Source organism: Mauremys reevesii, linkage group 1, assembly GCF_016161935.1.
Source record: "Mauremys reevesii isolate NIE-2019 linkage group 1, ASM1616193v1, whole genome shotgun sequence".
Taxonomy (NCBI): domain Eukaryota; kingdom Metazoa; phylum Chordata; order Testudines; family Geoemydidae; genus Mauremys; species Mauremys reevesii.
In genome coordinates this window covers 288,403,991-288,423,731 of record NC_052623.1, presented here as the reverse complement: position 1 = coordinate 288,423,731, position 19,741 = coordinate 288,403,991, and the positions used below count along the sequence as shown (strand labels likewise).

Below are 19,741 nucleotides of genomic sequence, written 5' to 3'. Positions count from 1 at the left end.
CTCAAAGAGTATCTGTGAACAACTGCATATGTGGCTAGAGAACCAAAGGTTTAGTATTACTGCTTTACAGTATTTTTATTAGTGATATAAATAAGCAAATGCCAGAAACAAAACAGATTTTATATTACTGTTCCAAAACTTTGGTATGGGACCTGATACCCTTTTGACCCAAGAGGTTCACCACTGTACAGGGTTTTGCAGATTGTTTCCATTTTTTTTGCAAAAGTAGTCAAAGGACAATCCAGTCTTCAGATATTTGTTCTTCAAATATTCAATCCCAGTATTGCCCACTTTCTGTTGCAGGTGAGGGACTGTCAGAAAGAGCTGTAGAAATAATACTTGCAGTTACTTTGTGTATACTTTCCATAATTCTTCTTGTGGTGGCAATCTATGCTTTTGCAAGGTAAGACTTCTTTGTATATACAATACTACACATTATTTTTAATCTGTATGCAAATATGTCTTTACATATAGAAGAAATAAATCCTATACATAGAACCATATGTAACCAGCCTGATATCTTAAATTGCATTTTAATACCATTTTTTATCATATAGAAACTTACTATCATCCACTTCAGAGGGTGAGCAGCTTGATTTGAAGTCAGCCAGTCAAAATCTGTTCTCGGTGACACTGGTGAAATTCCAGAGTAGCTCCATTGATTGAATGGAGCTAGTCTGGAATTACACCTGTATTTGAGAAATCAAAAATCTGATGCTAGGTGAGGTAACCTATAGCATGCATAGATGCCTAGTTGAAGAAGGAGGCAAACTGCTGCATGAATGACATTCATTCGCTCACTAGCCATAGGTGTTATGCTGCCGCTGCTAATTCACTACAGCATTGAAGGAAAATAAGAAATGGAGGTCAAGAGTTTACAAAGGAGTTAAGTATAAGAGCTTGATTCCCTTTTCACATATGTTTTACACTAGAATAACTCCATTGTATTCAGTTGAATTACTTCTGGTTTACACTAGTGAAAATGAGAGGAAAATCAGGTCCAAGTAGTAATAATTTCTGGGGCAAACTTTCTCCATTGTCAGAATTTTGCCAGTAAAATGGGGCTAAAATGCATGTTGACGAAAATGTTCAAAGAGATGGGTAAAATGTTACTGGTTTTGCTATGCTCATTACAAAATGAAAACTGGAAGTATCATCGTTTTTCTAGAGCTTCTCTACTCCTAGTTCTATGAAAGGCTGAATCTATCCTTCTATCCTGCTAATTCATGTGTAATTAATAAATCATTTGAATATTCTTTTTCATTCACTCTCAACTTTGTTATGATCTTTGGTTTAGAATCCGACAAAAGCAAAAAGAGGGAGGCACCTACTCCCCACGGGATGCAGAAATTATTGACACTAAATTCAAGCTGGATCAGTTGATCACAGTGGCAGACCTGGAACTGAAGGATGAGAGATTTACTCGGTAAGCATACTCCTTAGGCAAAGCAGTAGTCCAAAGGATCTGTAGCCATGACCCCATTCTGACCTTTGCTTGTTTGGAAGTGTTTGTGGTGTTCTTATTTACACAGGTCACTAAGATCCTCTTTCAAAGGGTGCCCTCCATCCTCCAGACACTTCTGACTAGCGTGTAGAATATTATTTAATCTTCACATCTTTTATAATAAGATAAAGATCTAAGCTACAATAAGATAAAGCTCTAAGTGCAAATCATCCTTTAATTCTGCTGGCAAAAGGAGCTGCAATTTTTTAAACATGGGAAATTGTTCAGTATTTTGATGGCTCACTGTTTTCTGTGGATTGCAAACTTATAAACATCCCAAAAGATCCAAACCCTTAAACCGTGTCTTTTTCAGCTCAATCAGTAACAACACAGTCATTGTTTAATTGACATTTAGAAAATGTTTTAGCACAAGGGGACCTATTTTGCAGCTGAGTTTCTCTGGAACATGAAAACACTCTGGCCACACCCATACACCCAGGCTCTGGAGAAGCATGTGGTAGCCCTAGGGCACTCAGCTGGCCAGATTTCCTGGGTTTTCACAGTGACAGAGACTCTTGCCCCATGCATTGTTTGGAAGGGAAGCTGTACCGTGTTCCTTTTGGTAGTCAGAAATTGCTACATTATTCCACAGATAGATATCATGAAAATTCTGAACAGTGGGCTATGACTGAATTAGCAAAATGATGGATAAATATTATTGACATGGCTGTATTTTCCCTACTCTGTCACACAGCACATAGAATGGGAAGCACTGTGACAGAAATCTCCTTAAAGATTGGAAGCCTAGGATTACCTTGCCCTAGGAGTTAAGCACTCTACTATTGCAGACTATGGGTAGCTTGAAGATGAAAGCCTGTAGCTGTTGACCTGTTTGTTTTGAATGTTTTATGGCTATATATATGGTGCAAAAAAGGATTATTGCATTGTAAAGCTGATCAAATGTATGCATTCAAGAGTGGCCAGTTACAGCACATGGTCAAACATACCGAGAATCCTCTGGTGCAAATGAATGCAATGCATCCTGTGTGGACATTTTGCCACATTTTGTTTAGATAATATAGTCTAATACCCATTAACAGTAATGGAGATGTTCACATTCAACAGACAGACACAACCCTTTGCACCTTTGTAGCTGTAAACCAGATAAATGTCCCTGTCCATTAATTTGAGAAGTTTCCTACAGCGTATACATTTGAAAATTGCTAGCAAAATAGAACAGTATCATTTTTGTTTGTGTACTAAATTATTAATGGATTTTACTTCCAGATACTCCTCATTTTTCTTTAGACGCAAGGAGATATTTGTCATCCAGTAAGTTATTGAACTGTTGAAGAGACCTGGTGTGATTTCCATAATGTTGTGTAACTTGTGTGCTACTATACTTTGTTGATCTTTGTCCAAAGTAAATAATTTTCCAAAGTGTGTTCTTGGTAATAAAGATGAAATTAGTATTAGCAACATATATTATTATATGGTAATGCTAATGACAAATGATTGTATTTGTCAACATGTCATCTTTGATCTCAGTGATTAATGTTAAGACACTATAATTCTGCAACTATTTTAAAACAAAGGAGAACAATTTTTAACAGAAGTTATGTCAGGCTCACCGCAGCAGGCATGCAAAAAGTAGACAGCACAATTAGAGTGCATATAGCAATTGGAGTTCAAAACTGGGCCTTACACTTTTCTTCGAGAGTTAGAATTTGCATATTCAGGAGAAATCCTTTTGTTTCCCTTCAGCTGTTGTATTGTCCATGCTACCAGAAAGCATCCCATTAAGATCTCAACAAAAATTCCAGGGGGTCAAATCCCATGTTGCATGGGAGGATTCCACTTTACCACTGTTCTGTCTAAATTATGGCCAGTTTGGATTTATACAACATCAAACTGTGCAGGTTAGGCTACAAAATTGTAATATTTCATATTTATGTGCAGTTTGTTAAGTGATTTATGAACAGCAAGGACTTTACTGAGCAGTAATTCCGCAGTTTTAGTTACCCTACCAATTACTTTATTTTGAAGCACTTTCACTTTCTGGATCTGATATATTAAGAGTGATATGGAATGTAAAGGTGTCATGTTAGCTACATGATGATGATTACACTGAGACCATCACAAATGAATTGTGCATTCAAAATATGGTTACTACTTCCTATTTCTGCACTTCCTCACTGTCCTGAGTTGGTTGAATTATCACATGCACAGAGTCAATTGCCTAGCCATAGCTTTTCAAATAGTGAGGGAATACTTAGCAAGTTACTGCCAGATTCTAGATCATTTGCGCCATCTAAGCAGCATAAATGAGCCTGTTTGGGGAAGGAATCTGTCCATATGTATCATTTCCTGCTTATCCTATATCATGTGAAGCACTGAAAACAGTGTTCTGTAACTGGCTAGCTAAGTATTCCCTCACCATGGGGGCAATTTTAGTTGATGTACAGCAGTTCCTGCATCAACCACCTATCCCCACTCTTCCCTCCCCGACATTTCTGTGTAGGGGTGTGTTGCACAACACAGTGCCCTGCCAGTTGTCAGCTGGTTTACCATACATCATTTGGAGCTGGGGTGGCATAAGTTGGCCCACAGAATCAGAGAGCTGTAACCCTAAAAACCTTCCCACATACCCACCCATTCTCCTATGCCCAGCAAATCTTAGCATAGAAGATTATTTGGCTCAGATTGTCAAGAACATGCAGAACAGGTCCACATAATAAGTAGGACAGGGTGGGATGTGGTTTTCCCATCTTGTGAAAATTTCCAAGATTTCAAAACTTTTTCCCAGCCAGAATTGGGCCAAAAAGTCAAAATCTCAAAAAAATTTGTGAACCAACAAACTGAAAAAAAAATTGGTTTTGGCCGATCAAAGTATTTCATTTTATTTTCAGCCTTTTCAAAAACATTTTAATATTAATTAAGTTACATTTCATAACAAAGTTGTTTCAAACAAATAACAAACAAAAAAACCTCAACCCTTTTCAACAAACAGTTTAGGTTTAGACGAATAAGCATTTTTCAGCAAAACAAGTTGCCTCAGAAAAGTTCCTGACTAGCTCTAGCGCAGACACACTAATACCTGATACATATGTGCCAGATTCTTGAAACATGCTGGAAGGGAATAATTCCTAATATACTAACATGAGAGAGTAGTGGAGACATGTTAATCCCCTTAGGTGATATGAGACAGGCAAGAACTGAACAGATCAAGGATTGTTTAAATCAAATCCAGCCCATCTATCTAGGTAGAAATATGGAATGGATTCACCAAGCACATGTATACCTGTGATTATATCAATTCCTGTTTATTACAGCCTCTCACAACCTGGCCCAGTCCACTTATCTGGATGGATACCAATCTGCTGTGAGCGGAGCCAACCTCCAGATCCTATGTGCTTTTAAACCCCATGGGTTCATAGCTCTGGGTCTCTCAGGAGCAGACCCTGTGTCTGACACCCTACTTGGGCAGTGGGACTCTCTACTCCAGCTGCCTTAGACCCCAAAACGAGTGTCCCAGTCCTCCTGAGCCCCCAGTTGCTTATACACACTCCCTCAGTGTTCCACTTTATTGTGGGTGCTTTGAACTTCTTGATTAACCCCTTCAGGGACAACATGGCAGGCAAGCAAGGAATGCAGACTTAGCAAAGGAATTTCATAACCACAGGCATTTTACTCTTGGAAGCACTTGAAGTCCTACTTAAATATAATCTCTGACCCTTTTGGTCATTTATCCTGGCTGAGAAACTCCACCCCAGCTCCCATCCAAACTCCTGTGTAGAGAGTTCATTGTTCTTGTGGATGGATTTTGTAGTGGAGCGACATTTAGAGTTGATGGTGTTCAAGTTATCTGTACCAGCTTCTCAGGAGGAGCCCAAGGAACAAAATGGCTTTCACAAACAAGATGGCATTTACAATTTGTCACACAGACCATGCAGCATTTTCTCAGAATCAGCACTGTCATGATCTACAGTCCAGTTAAAGGGACAGATTCTCTCTTCTATTACAGTCCCTTCATATGTCTGTGATGTAAAGGGGCTGTAAACCTGCTGAAAATGGGCCTTAGGGAATACTACCATCCCTTGCACCTCCTGGCATAGAGGTGTGCCAAGCATTTTCTGAGGAAAGGAGAGGACATGGCCTGAGAATATTGTGCTGTAACTATTCTTGGTTGCAGAAGGACCCTGAGGGGCTGTTACAACTGAGAGTAAATTATAGTACCCATGAGGCACAGTCAAGAATAGAGCAGATCCAGGGGTAGCTTAAAGCCACCATTGTCCCATCCTTACTCCTCCATTTCTGCACAGGAACAGAGAATCTGGCCTACAAATAATTCTTTTATTTGTTGACCAGTAGATACAATATTACTGGTTCTGGCAGTATTCTCCATTATACGTGTAGCGATTACCTACTTAAACTAATAAAATCTTGTTTATCTACCAGTAAAAAGATTAAAAACAAAATATTTTAACTGCACCCACCGTCCATGCAAACCATATGTAAGATGAGTGTGAGCATCAGGGCTATGAGATCTGCTGAGGCATCCACTGAAAGTATTGTATGAACATTGCACATTCAAAGGATGTTCTACCCAACAATGCCTCATATGATAGCTACCTTATGTGTGGCAGCCACCCTGCCACAACTGACATTGGCACACATCTCACACAGAATGATCTAGGCCAGGGGTCCCCAACACGGTGCGCCCGTGGGGGCATCTAAATGCGCCCGCATCCTGTCCGGCGGTCAAGCATCCGCTGAAATGCCACCGAATTTCTGCGGCATTTCGGCGGTGACGCCTCTCGATGACGCCGCTTGCCGCCGACAAGCAATGTCATTGAGAGGCGTTGCCGCCAAAATGCCGCAGAAATTTGGCGGATGCTCCACCGCCGCCACGGTCCTTCGTCTGGCACCTGCCAGACGAAAAGGTTGGGGACCACTGATCTAGGCACTACAAATATGCAACAAAAGGCCATTTCTCCACTCACAAAGTACCTGGCTGACATTTACCCAGACAGTTTAGATTGACAGGAGTAGGTTATGGTTTTAAGTTCCTGTCTGTAGTGATGTGTGCATAAGACAGGAGGGGCTTCATATTAGCAGCAGCTCCTGGGTGCATTGTGCCTGAGGCAGATACAATACTTTGTGATGCGGGGGACATGCATACAACAGCAGCATCTGTCATACCCTTTAAAAGGTATGGGGCACACTTTCCCTTTCCCCATGCCAGCCCAGCTCTTCTGTGGATGGGGTTGAGGGGAAGAGGGCAGGGTTCTATCATTGCCCCTGCATGCCCCCTATAGAGGTTCTAGTGCAACTGTCAGTGCTACATTCCCTCAGTTTAGTGTACCAAGGACCAAGATGTTGCCTGGCCACTGTGCAGTTGAAGGGAATGAGCCTGGTATCCTCTCCCCATCGCCCTTGATCACTCATGAAGGGTTAAGCCCTATGTAGGTCTCAATTAACTTGTTAAAATTAGTTCCTCAGTTATTCCTAGCAAGTGTCAATGGTGCTTATGAGTTAAGCCTTTAGTCTACATATTAATTTCTGTGGTTTTCCATTTGGACAAAGTTTTAATTCCCTATAGATTTCAGCTGATTGACCCAGAGAGAAAGCTGAGTCTGTGTGACTATATGGTCTTCAGTTACCATTGCCAACACAAATCAGAAGTAATCTGAGTGGGAGTCAGATTTTTGATAGACTTCAAAAACTCCCATATGTGAAACAATACACTGTTTAAAAAGAAAATCTGATTTAAAGCAACTCAAAAATCTGAGTGTAGAGAATGCTTTACTTCCCCCCTTTAAATGGAAATGTTAAATTATCTTGTTGAAATAGGAGAAGTTGTCACTTTACAGTCTGAGTTGTACTTTTCATGGTCTGATGATATTTGCATCATGATGTTACATACAGAAGACTGGAAAGTGAGTGAAGCTGCACTGTTGGCAGACTAGTATTTGTACATTAAAAAATACTGTAAGAAGATAAAACTGTTACCTCTTATCACAATGTTAAATTTTAGAAATATTGAGAAAAATAAGCTGCATTTTTAAACCCCTGAAAGTTTGCAACCAAGCATCATTGTGCTATGCAAAACTCCATTGAGCTATTTTGGATGAGAACACTCATCATGGCACAGTTCACTCATTGTAAAGCTCCTTATACAACAAGGTTTCAAAAGCCTCAGATCACGCATCAAAATCCACATATGGGTACTAAATAGCCTGATTTTCACAGGTGCTGAGCCCCTCTGTATCCCCCCACTAGCTCTGTAGGAAGCTGTGAAAGCTTAGTACTTCTGAAAATCAGACCCTTCATGTAGGTGTCTAATTATGGAGGTAAGTGTCAAACTTTAGGCACCCAATTAGCCCAACTACTTAAAAAACATTTAGTACTTGTGAAAGGTGCCAGATGACCAGAACTGAACATAGAAATCTTCTGGTTAGCAACACATACATGAGCTAGAAGGACGCACATTTTGTCTCCATGCCTATTCAGTGCTTGACTTCCCTTGTTGCACTGCCAATGAGAGTGCAAAGGATGTTGGTGATGGTCCTGTCTCAGTGTTCTTGGCTGTAGGGTTCACTATATCTTGACCACAAAGGCACTAAGTGTCATATTCTGGATGCTCATGTGATGTGTAAATTGAATGTCAATTCCCAAATGACAGAACTACCAGTGCAGTAAGTTACTAAACACAAGCAGTTTCAGGGGAGTGAAGACAACAGAATCTCAGCAATTATTGGGATGTTGATTGGGACATGACTTTTATTCCATTGGGGAAGACGGGGAATTCAAATATAAAGGAAGAGCAAGCAGCATTTTTTGCAGAATCTGCTAAGAATTTTGTCCAATAAAATTATAAAGAGAGAGGAATGCCTGATGTTCAAAGGCTAGCACATCTGTGCCCAATACATTGGCGTAATTATTTAAGATTAGTCTCTCCTTGAAAAAACTTTAGTTCTGTGAAGCTGCCAAGGTTTGTGTGCCAAGTAAATGCAGGCTTGGCCATAGAGTAAGACCAGAATACAATAAGTACCTAGTGAAACTTGTGAACAGACTCCACAGGGAAGTTCTGTGGTCATGCAAAAGGTGTCAATGCTTTATCATTCTTCACTCCCTTTTTCAGCCCATTCTGGATTTGTACCTCTGCCTTAACAGTCCTGGTTGGGCACTTTGGGTGTAATCCTACTCCTACTGAAGTCAGTTCCAAATTTCCCTTTAACTTCAATGGGACAGAATCAAGTTCTTTGTAAGCCTTATTTTGGATACAGATTTCCTGTAATTTGGTCGCACTAGCCAGTTTACATTGTTTTGAAAAAATGACCATATCAACACAAAATATGTTGCCAGTGCACATATAGTGTAGCCTAGACATTAACTTCTCTAGTGTTATGCAGATATTTTAATAGTATATGGCTCTGTAATTGTTTTAATATTGTTTTTGTTTCTCATTCATATTTCCATTTCTCTTTTTCTAAAATATATTTATTACAAAGGATAGGAGACAGCGATTTTCTAAAAAATGTTAAAGTACAGCTTCTTAAAAACAAATTCTTAATAAGATGATTAAAGGAAAGCCATATGATTATTTACACGACTTAAAGCATTCCAGAGGTAAATATGTTAAATACATTTTAATTAGTTTAATTTCCAAGCATATGCAATTTTAAAGAGAAAAATGTTAAAGGTGTAAATTTTTGAAGAACCAACATTTTTCAATTTGAATTTGAATTGCTAGAGATTTTTAGGCAAGATTTGCAAATCTGAGTACCTTGAAATTAGGGCCCTAAATGGAAGGTGCTCACATACTACGGTGATAAGCGCAGTATCAGAACCTATGTAGAAGAAAATAGAACATTTAGGCCCTGATCCTTCAGTGTACCTCAATATGAAATACCCCTGTACGATCAGCCTTTGGAGTCTAAATATGTAGCCTGATTTTCAAATTTGCTGAGCACTCAGAAACTCCCATTGAAGTTAGGCCACTTATATAGCTTAAATACGGAGTTAGAAACCTAGTCACCGGTTTTTGAAAACCTTTTGGCTTTATCCATTTAGCTTCTGTATAGTCACAAAACTCAAAGATTTGAAAGACGGGCACATGTTGTTCATGGTGGTGAAGTCCATAAATGGCTATTAGCCAGGATGGCTAAGGAATGGTGTCCCTAGCCTCTGTTTGTCAGAGGATGGAGATGGATGGCAGGAGAGAGAGATCACTTGATCATTGCCTGTTAGGTTCACTCCCTCTGGGGCACCTGGCATTGGCCACTGTCGGTAGACAGATACTGGGCTAGATGGACCTTTGGTCTGACCCGGTACAGCCATTCTTATGTTGGAGCTACAACGGGCTTTGTGCACTGAGTAGCCTTCTTGAGCATCCCCAGAGACACTATGTGGTCTGGGAGGCAAGTTTCCTTTATCACCCAAATGCTCATCTGTGCTACTTGGGCTTGACAGTGAGTCTCTGAATTTGCCCCTAAAAGAATGACATTAACACATTTCATTTTATACTATATCCTTAATGCAAAACAATGGAATGACCAATGTAAGTAAAGCAGTGTACCTGATGTGTGGATTTCTTGGGCCAGTGAGCATTTTTACAACAGAACATTGGTAAAATGATCTGAAGAGAATAATAGGCTGAAACTGCATCAGCTATACTTATAAATACATAAAGTAAGAGTTCAATAACACAGTTATCCAATACATCTAAAATACATTATTATCCCAATCCATGGAAGAAATTAGTTTTGCTCTGATTCTTTAGTTATTTAAATTTTGCATCTAAAGCCTTATCAGAATGCACTCTATTCTCTGATTCACGACTTACTGCATTTAACACAATCTCTGTTACAGGTTACTTAGTTATAGAAAATCCATCAAGTAAGTTGATTAAAGATTTTTATATTATGGCTATCAATTCACTAGTTTGTTGAGTGTGAATGTGTGGTTCCTTTTTCTATGTTTATTAGAAAAAACTCCAAGCTGCGTATAAATCATAAAAGCATGACTAATTGCATGGTAACTGGAGAAATGCTTTCTCTCTCTCTGGGGTGAAGCCTGCATGTCTGTGTTTTAGCTTGGGAAGTAATACAGGGATATTTAAACTCCTTGGGGTTTAAAAACCATGTCATTATGAGAATGAGGTCACTGCAATATTTTATACGTCTAAAACCTTGCAATGTATAAAATGTTTTCTGTGCGACAAAGAGATATTATTGTACTTTAGACTACAATGATAATCTTACAAACTTCATTAATATCAAAACTCTGCATTGGAATGCTACATTTATTAAAATAAACAATCCCACTCAACAGGACATTAAAGCTAAAAACTAGAACAGGAGGAGTAATTGAGTGAGAAGATGCTCTTAGTTTGAAATGCTCTAAACAAATCAAATAATCACACTGTCAGTGATTTATATAATGTTATTTTATCTCTGTAAATATCAGTTATTTTTAAACTGGATAACAATTTCTTTTGATAAGCTAGCAGTTAAACGAAAAACAAACAAACCAAAACCCAATTTTCACATGTGTCTAACCCCTGTCTTTACTTCTAGGCCAATAAGCAAGAAATCCTTCCTACAACATGTTGAAGAACTTTGCACAGACAACAACCTAAAGTTTCAAGAAGAATTTTCGGTATGTTACTAGCAGTTGTCACAACATTGCAAGACCTCCAGTCGTTTCATGTGTCACATTTCATGTCCATTTTAAGCATGCAAGGCCAGAAGGATTCTGGCCTTGATAATCAATACCCAATTACTAGGTTGATTGTTTAGAAAGTAATGTTACACTGATTTAGGTTGTGCAGTCTTCATTGCAACCTGAACAGAATTATTCACCTAGTATGTCAGCAGAAGATGATCTTCTATAGCCCTTCCTGCCATGACACCAGCCTCAGTAGTCAGCTAGATTGTGACATTAAAGTGATAATTCTAAAAAATTGTAGCAATAGTCACGTAGTTTGAGAATATTTGGTTTACAGCTTCTTCTTTTTTTTGCTTTACATATCACGATATTGTTCAATTTTGAAAAAAAATATTTATCAGATGTTTATGCTTAGATCAGGATATGATATGTTTCATTCAGATATATGTAACCACTTTAAACAACATCATTTGCTCCAAGAATAAAAGCCCAGTATACATAGCTGACATTTATTTCGTAAAAGGTTCAGGGCCCGATCATGTTCCCATAAAAGTCAATGGGAATTTTGTCATTGGCTTCAATGGGAGCATTACTGGGCCATACACTTTGATTTCTTTATAAATAATAGACCAAATCCTACTTGTCTTGCTCTTATGAAGAGCCTCAGTGGGACTGGAACTGCTCATGTGGCTATGGCCAGCAGCATTTGAGCCAGTAACTCTGCAAGTCGTCTGACTCCTGTTGAAAAATGATTGGTTTTCAAAGCCCACATGACATCTATATAATAAATATACAATTTCAAAACTACATTTAAACCTCAACTAAACTTTTCACTGTTTTCTTAAGTAACTTCTCTTTTATGGCTATCACATTTAAATTACTTTTTACACTTTATCTGCTCTTTTTGTTATTTCAGAATCTTTATCATCATCATGTCTAACACGTGCAGTTATTTGCCATCACAAAAATAATTTGTCAATCTCCAGTGACTTTACCATTTTGGATTTATAGATTTGTCATGAATTGCTTACTATTTGGATTTATAAAAATGAAGGATCAAACAATAGACTTTTATACTATTAGATTATAATATTTCAGTTTCTCAGGGAACAACAACGAAAGTGTGAAAAGATTAATGGTATTTCCTACAGCTTTTTGGCTATGCTCCTTAAGTCTTATTGGACTGGATTTAATAATAATAAAAAAGCACCATAAAATTCTTCTGAGCAGTAATGCAGAGGAAGCTTTTTTTTTTTCAGGAATAGAAGTGTTATTTCACTAGAACAGGAGCGATTATAATTATATTATGCATGACTGAGCAGATGAAAAGTTTTCTTAGCAATGACATGTTCACATTTTAAAGTTCATCACTGGAAAGTTTCTAATGTTACCTTTTAGGCATTAAAGTTTCACAACAATTATAGGGTTAAAGGTTACAGCATTGAAATGACTTAAAATCTAACATAAACCGTAATGTTCTATCAAGTAGTAGTCATATGAGCATTTTTTAAAACTTAGACAAATACATGTAGCAAAAACCTAATTTAACCAAATTATTAACTGAACTCTTAGTTAACCAAAGGCTATGTCTGCACTGCATTGTAAACCCAGGTTAGTGGGACCTAGGCTTATGAAATCGGTGTTTCAAGCCCACAGCATCCACACTGCATTGTAAATCTGGGCTTATAGTTGCTGGACCTAAGTCTCACAGCCATGCCAACCATGCAGATCTCCTGACTCAAATACACTGCAAAATGACAGGAATTGGACCCAAGTCCCAGCAGGACTTGGGCTCTGATCCACTCCCTAGTATGGTCCTAGGACCCAGGTCCTGAGTGCTTCTTAATTCAAGTCAGGCTGATTTATGTGTGGACAGAAGCCAGGCTTGGGCTCAAATCTGAGCCAGAGCCCAGGCTTAGAGTGCAGTGTAGACATACTCAAAATTGTTATGTGCCCCTTGGGTTTGTACTGTACTTCAGCTTCCCCAAGTCCAAAATGTAGCAAAGATCTGCCAGATGGCTTATCTGAGGCCATACAGCACTCGGGGCAGGTTGTGCTCCTGTGGAGGGCATATCAGTCAACTGTGCAGACAAGGAGGCTGTAAGGAGGCATGCTAACTGGTGGTGGGCCAGCTTCACCCATTTTCTGATTCCTCAGTTTTCTAAAGGTTTGGCATGTCTCCTGAGACCTATGCAAAATCAGGCTTGTGTAGCATTTGATGCTGTTATGGTGAGTATTTAACAATATGTTTTCTAAGTGCAATTAATGAATACCTCCAACTACCTCCAAATATCATTTCAACAAAAGTCCCCATACTCCCATAAAAGTTATCTAATATACACAGCATAAATGAACTATCTGTTAAGTTTATAAACCTACAGAGAAACATTCCTTCTGTAACAAATCATCACTGAATTTGAGACTCCAAATAATCTTTATCCTGTGCTAAAATAATCAGTTGGGGTGAAATTCATCCTGGTGCAGAGAGCTGGCACAAGGCCATTAGCACCAGTTAAATGCTGTGATGGGGCAGATCAAGGCACGGGGGCATAGTTAGAGCAGCAACACAGGACGCCTCTGCACTGCAGAGGGCTCTCTGCTGCAGACTCAAATTAGCAAAAAAAAGACTAACAAATTTATTTATAGAATGGAACACACAGACAGGAGATATTTATAGATACAGAGAACATGAAAAGGTGGAAGTATGCATACCAACAGGCAGAGTCTACTCAATTGAGATGAGCTATCCTTAGCAGGAGGAAAAAAAATAGATTCAATTGGTGTAATGACCCAACCATTCCCAGTCTTTGTTTAGACCACAGTTAATAGTATCTAGTTTGCATATTAATTCAAGTTCAGCAGTCTCTCTTTGGAGTCTGTTTACCTTCAAGTCTGTCACTGAGTGGTTAGAAAGGTTGAAGTGTTCTCCCACTGGTTTTTGAATGTTATGATTCCTGATGTCAGATTTGTGTCCATTTATTCTTCATTGCTGGCACATGATGGCATATATCACGTTGGTAGATGTGATGGTGTGTCTGATGTGATTAGGTCCTGTGATGGTGTCACTTGAATGGATATGTGGACAGAGCTGGACTAACAAATTTATTTTAGCATGAGCGGATGCATAGAATGGAACAAGTACTCCTGGTTTTTTTTGCGGATACAGACTAACACGGCTGCTACTCTGTAACCTGTCAAATTAGCAAGTTAAAGTCAGGCTCATATGCACTTAACATGGAAATAATGGCCCAAACTCCTGCAAACGACCATAGACCTTGGGAGAATGCCTCCTCCCAACACCCCTGCTTACTTTCCCACACAAAATCCAATTATAGAAGCTTTGTGTGAAGAGAGGAGAATATTACCCTTTATGAATACAGGAAATTATAACTTGTCCATTTCCAGCTTTACTTTCCTGCCATTATTGCATCCTGATTTCAACCCCTAGAAATCAACTGGACTCTACCTGGGTGCAGGGGTCCTCCCAAGTGTAGCCAGTTGCAAGATCAAGGCATTACTGTTTTATAAATTAAAATGTTATTTACAAAAGAGAGAAACACTATTGACTATGAAGAAAGAATCAGTTTTGGGAATGGCCACAGGTTTAATCCAGGGCAAGATTTACAACAGACATTATTAATTTAGGGGATGAAACCATAGCTAAATCCATTCTCTTTCTTAACATGTGTGTTCTGTAACGTGTGACAGCATTTTCTTTAGTTTTGTATTAACTTTGTGTCTGGTAACCATGTTGTTTAAGTCTTTAACATACATTGAGGTAATGTCAACTATTATATGTAAGGAGATTTGTAAATGTAGAGGGTGAATTGCTAACCTTTTCTGTGGAAAGAGTGAATAAAATCGCTGAGTTGTATAGAGGCATATGGGCCTATGGAGATTAAAGGAGAGATTTTCAAAAGCACAAGTGGGAGTAAGTCACACAACTCACATTGACTTTCAATGGAAGATGAGCACCTAATTGCTCTTTGCAGTGATTTCTTCCTGTGTGATTTCACAAGAAGAACATGACACTGCTAAGAATAGAACTTCTGTCTCCTAATGCTGAATCCTGTGCCTTAACCATAAGACCCTCCTTCCTTTCTAGAAGAACAGCACCTGCAGTTGTACTATCTAGGATAAAATGATAAAGGCCATCCAGTCTTGCTGGTTCAGGGCATAGACTTCTCATTAGCTGGAAATAGGATGATATTTCCCATTGAATATAATTGCACACCATATGACACACTGTGATGGTTTTGAACCCTCCTCTGAGCATCAGACTTTAACAATTGTTGGACATAGGATACTGGACTAGATGGACTAGTTTGCTTATTGTTGGCTGGCTTGTTTCATTATGGCAATTCTTATATTTTATTACAAATATTAATAAAATCTAATAAGAAAATGAAGTACAGTAAATTATGTTGTCCTCGATAACTGAAGACACCAAGTAGGTCTGTGTGAATGCTTAAAATGAGTATTTGTGAAAAATAATTTGAATAACAAACACCATTGCACTTTGACATTATTTATGATTTATATTATTTGCTGTTTGTGAATATCTGTACATGAAATTCTTGTCACAAGAATATTCACAGAAGGGAAACCTATCATGAAATCTCAAGCAGACTTGCATTTGACAAGAATTGACATAAGATTGTTGGCACAGCAGTCTTGAAAGCTCTTCTGGCTTTGGGGATAATTCAGCCAGGGAGCAGAAATAATATTCAGTGAAGGAGTTGATCAGTTACACAGCACAAATGGCAAATTATCAATAACAAATCGCTAAAATAATAGGTACAGCTAATCATTTGTGAGCAATCCATAGGTTGAAATATGCTTATATAAACCATTAATCAAATAATGAAGAAAAATATGAAAGTTAGTCTGGTTATGGATAATTTGCAAACAGAAGAAAGTGGGTAAATTAGGTCTGTCTAAGGGTTTTTCTGTATTGCCCATCATCATGGTAAATTAATAATCACACATAAATTTTGTCTCCATTTGATGGCCCATAGCAGACTTCATGGAATATTTTCCACTTCACCCTTTTAGGTTCTAGGAAACTCTGCTTTTATATATAATATAATTTCATTAAATAAGTTCTTCCCTTCAAATGATTCATCTATCTTTGCCCCTGAGTAATAGAATTCATGAACAGTTATGAAACTATGATTCACTTGCTACTGAACCCAAAATAACTCTGTCCAACCCCCTCAGGAACAGGTCAGTGAGCAATAACTAATTGCCAGTTGTCTCTATTTGATTAAATGCTCACTGGTTCTCATGCTGTGGCAAGAGCTCTCCCAAGCTACAGGAATTAGGAAAAGGCATTACTCAAAAGTAAGGCTGAATCACATAAGACATTGTTACCACATTATATGGCATCATGAAAAGACAGGAAAAAACACAAAAGGTGATAGTCTGACTTTATCCAGACTTTTAAAGGTGAAAGTTCATGTAAGCTTAAATTGTTCAACTTGACGGTGTTTTCTGCAGCTCTGCATCTGACAGTGTTGATGTAGCTAGGGTTGACGGTGAGGTGAAATGCTTCTGCAGTGTCTCCAGCTGCCCTTAGAAGTGTAACATATCATATAACTTCCTTTTACTGGAATGACCATATGAGGGGAAATTATATTACTGATCCATTTGTAATAGAGAACACAAAGCAAATTTAAAGGCTTTCTAACAAATATACATTATTTTACAGGAACTTCCCAAGTTTCTTCAAGACCTTGCTTCAACTGATGCTGATCTGCCTTGGAACAGGTCTAAGAATCGCTTTCCAAACATAAAGCCATGTATGTCTTTACTAACTGGTCTCTCTTTTTTACTCTCTAACTGTAGAAGTACAGTGTATGTTTGGAATGTATCTGAATTTTTCATTGGGTCTCTCTGATATGTTACTATAATAATGTACATGTTATATTACAGTTTACTATCAACTAATCTGTTTTTGTTCACTTGTTTGAGTAAGGGTTCTTTGTAAATGGCTTTCAACTTGCTCTCACAAGCTTTAACATGCAGGTGCAAGAAATTGTAGCCCGAATAGTTTCTTAGCTTTGTAATTTAACCCAAGTAGCAAACTCTTTAACATTCTTCCTGGACTTTTCCCCTTAGTTAAAAGTAAGTTAAGTGTAAAATCCACATGTTTATGCATTTGTTTTCCCTGGAAGCCTGGTGATGCTTTCTTACAGCTACTTGCAAATATGCTGCAAGAGTTCCATTGAAGATCAGAGTGACTGTATGATAACTTATAAGCCAAGGCTAGATTTTATCACAGGAGACAGGAGTCTGTCTCTCTGTACTCAACACTGCTTCATTTTTCAGTTAATAAGACAAGAAATGCCATTATTATTTTAAGCATTAACTGTGATGTGAGATGGGGGGCATGGCATTCCTCTGTTAATGTAGCTACATTCTGTGCTATTAACTTTACAGAACAGCTGTTCCTGTTATCTGCTGCCAGGTTCAACACATATTCTGTGCTCTAATTTACAGTTGCTAAGAACTGATATTCGTGTTACCCAATAACATTGTCAGAAGTGCTTCAGAAATCTTTCATTTTATAATATCCTTTCTTTTTACTGGTTTGCAGAAGCAAATGTCAGGAAATGGATAACTGATTTCAGCATGTACCTATTCAGAATCTTTTTCACACATGACATCTTTCCTATTTTTCATCACTTCTATATACTTATAATGAGCCAAATTCTGAGGTCCTTCCTCAATTTTTATTCAGTTCTCACTTACGCTGACTTCCTGTTTTAGGGGTTTGCCTGGCTAAAGAATGAGTTAAAGCTCAATAAGGACCTCAGGACATGGCCTGGTGGTAGCAGAATATAACAGAACAAACAAATATAAATGATTAGGCCCAGGCTTGTAGTCCGATCCAGACATAAGACCGCATCACCATTGCACCACCTCGTCAAAGGCACAACAGGCCTGTATACCTCAGATTGCAGGATTGGGGCCTTAGACGTTTGCATTAGAAATAATCATCATGAGAAAAATGCATTGAAATGAAAAGAGCAAGGAAGGAGAGTAATTATACAACCAAACAGGATGGTTAAATAGTTCTTGGGAGTTGCAATTACTATACTGTTTTGCCAAGGTAGATTTAATAAAATTAGCTAAACTAATGTAAACATTAATTTTGAATTCTCAGCATCATAGCAACATCTGATGCATGTCACTGTAGTTTACAGGTAAACATCTCAATTAAATAGACTTTATTTCTGCTATAGATAATAACAACAGAGTAAAGCTGATAGCTGATGCTGGTATTCCAGGATCTGATTACATCAATGCCAGCTATGTGTCTGTAAGTTGGAAGTCTCTCATAATGCTCATCACATTTTTTCTATTTTTATTTTCTTTTACAAAGTGACTTAAAAGGGAATATATTTTATATCAGAACATGCTTCTAATGTTTTTTCCATCCACTGCAGCTGCTGTGGCCACACTGTCACTTCTAGCACTATGAATTCATGTGTCCAAGTGTATCATTGAACATAATTAGCTTTAAAACATTTAATTTGATTTGTTCAGTTTTATTGTTGGGTTGGGTTTATTAATAGTAAAACAAGTGTAGTCAGCTAATTCATTTCTGGAAATTATCTCATCCTGTTCCCATTGGAGCCAATTGTGAAAATCCCATTCATGTCAGTGGTGCCGGATACGGCGCTATTTTGTATTTCTTAGTTAAGGATTTTGGAGTATTGTATAAAAGATGCTATGTAAAAATAAATAGCAGTGAACTGAATATTCCTGTAACAATAGATAACATGTTTTTTATGGTGGCCCTTATTATTTCATGCTAATTTTGTTGAGGAAAAATGTAAATATGCCACCTGACAACACAGTAGCTGTGATATTGTTCAATGACATAACTGCTACCAAAATATTTTAATACAATTGAATAAGCTGATGTGTTTGAACATAGACAAAATAGGTTATTAAAATACTCTGTTGATGGAGGGGAGAGAGCACAGTGTCTCTTTCCTCCAATCTTTCTGCAGAATAGAATAGATGTCATTCCCACCCTGCTTTAAATAATGCCTTCCCTGGAGTTTGGCTTTATTGGTAACTCAAGTAATAATAGCAGAACATTTCTCCCCACACTTACCTCTTTCTCAGGGTTTTCTGCAGGATCTCCCTGCCTCTGCCTTTATTTGCCTGAACCATGGTAATGCCCCCTCGTGCATCCTGATAAAACGATCAAGCTATCCCTGTTGCAATGATTATTATAATGATTTATTGTTTTTATTACAGTGGCCCCAACTGAGGTCAAAACCCCATTGCACTACACACAGTACAAACAAAATAAGAGGCAATTTGTGCCATGCCGGTCTTCTCACATAAATAGACGAGACTGCAAAGAGTAGGTAAAAGAAAATAGTATTATCTCCATGTTACAGACAGGAAACTGAGGCACTGAGACTTGCCCAAGGTCATACAGGAAGTCTGTAGCAGAGCTGGATATTGAACACTGGTCTCTTGAGTCCTGACTCCCATCCCACTGTCTTAAACATTATCCTTCCTTTCTATTAGTCAGCAAAATTTACTCATTGCTTTATACAGTGTTCTAATCGGGTGGGTCAACAGAAGAGACATTCCACCCTG

The 19,741-nt window shown here is 38.2% G+C and overlaps 1 protein-coding gene across 8 annotated transcripts in view; it reads left to right on the top strand.

Annotated features, from left to right (window-relative positions):
- Positions 1-19,741, top strand: part of PTPRQ (protein tyrosine phosphatase receptor type Q) — a 203,947-nt gene that overhangs the window by 169,970 nt on the left and 14,236 nt on the right. For 6 of the 8 annotated variants that reach the window (XM_039521013.1, XM_039521014.1, XM_039521015.1 and 3 more), the window contains 7 exons: positions 304-403; positions 1,298-1,426; positions 2,732-2,776; positions 10,319-10,345; positions 11,026-11,107; positions 16,827-16,917; positions 18,364-18,440. In XM_039521013.1, coding sequence (XP_039376947.1) covers positions 304-403; positions 1,298-1,426; positions 2,732-2,776; positions 10,319-10,345; positions 11,026-11,107; positions 16,827-16,917; positions 18,364-18,440 — 551 coding nt within the window. The remainder of the gene's footprint in view (positions 1-303; positions 404-1,297; positions 1,427-2,731; positions 2,777-10,318; positions 10,346-11,025; positions 11,108-16,826; positions 16,918-18,363; positions 18,441-19,741) is intronic. The other 2 variants (XM_039521010.1, XM_039521011.1) reach the window with 2 other exon arrangements.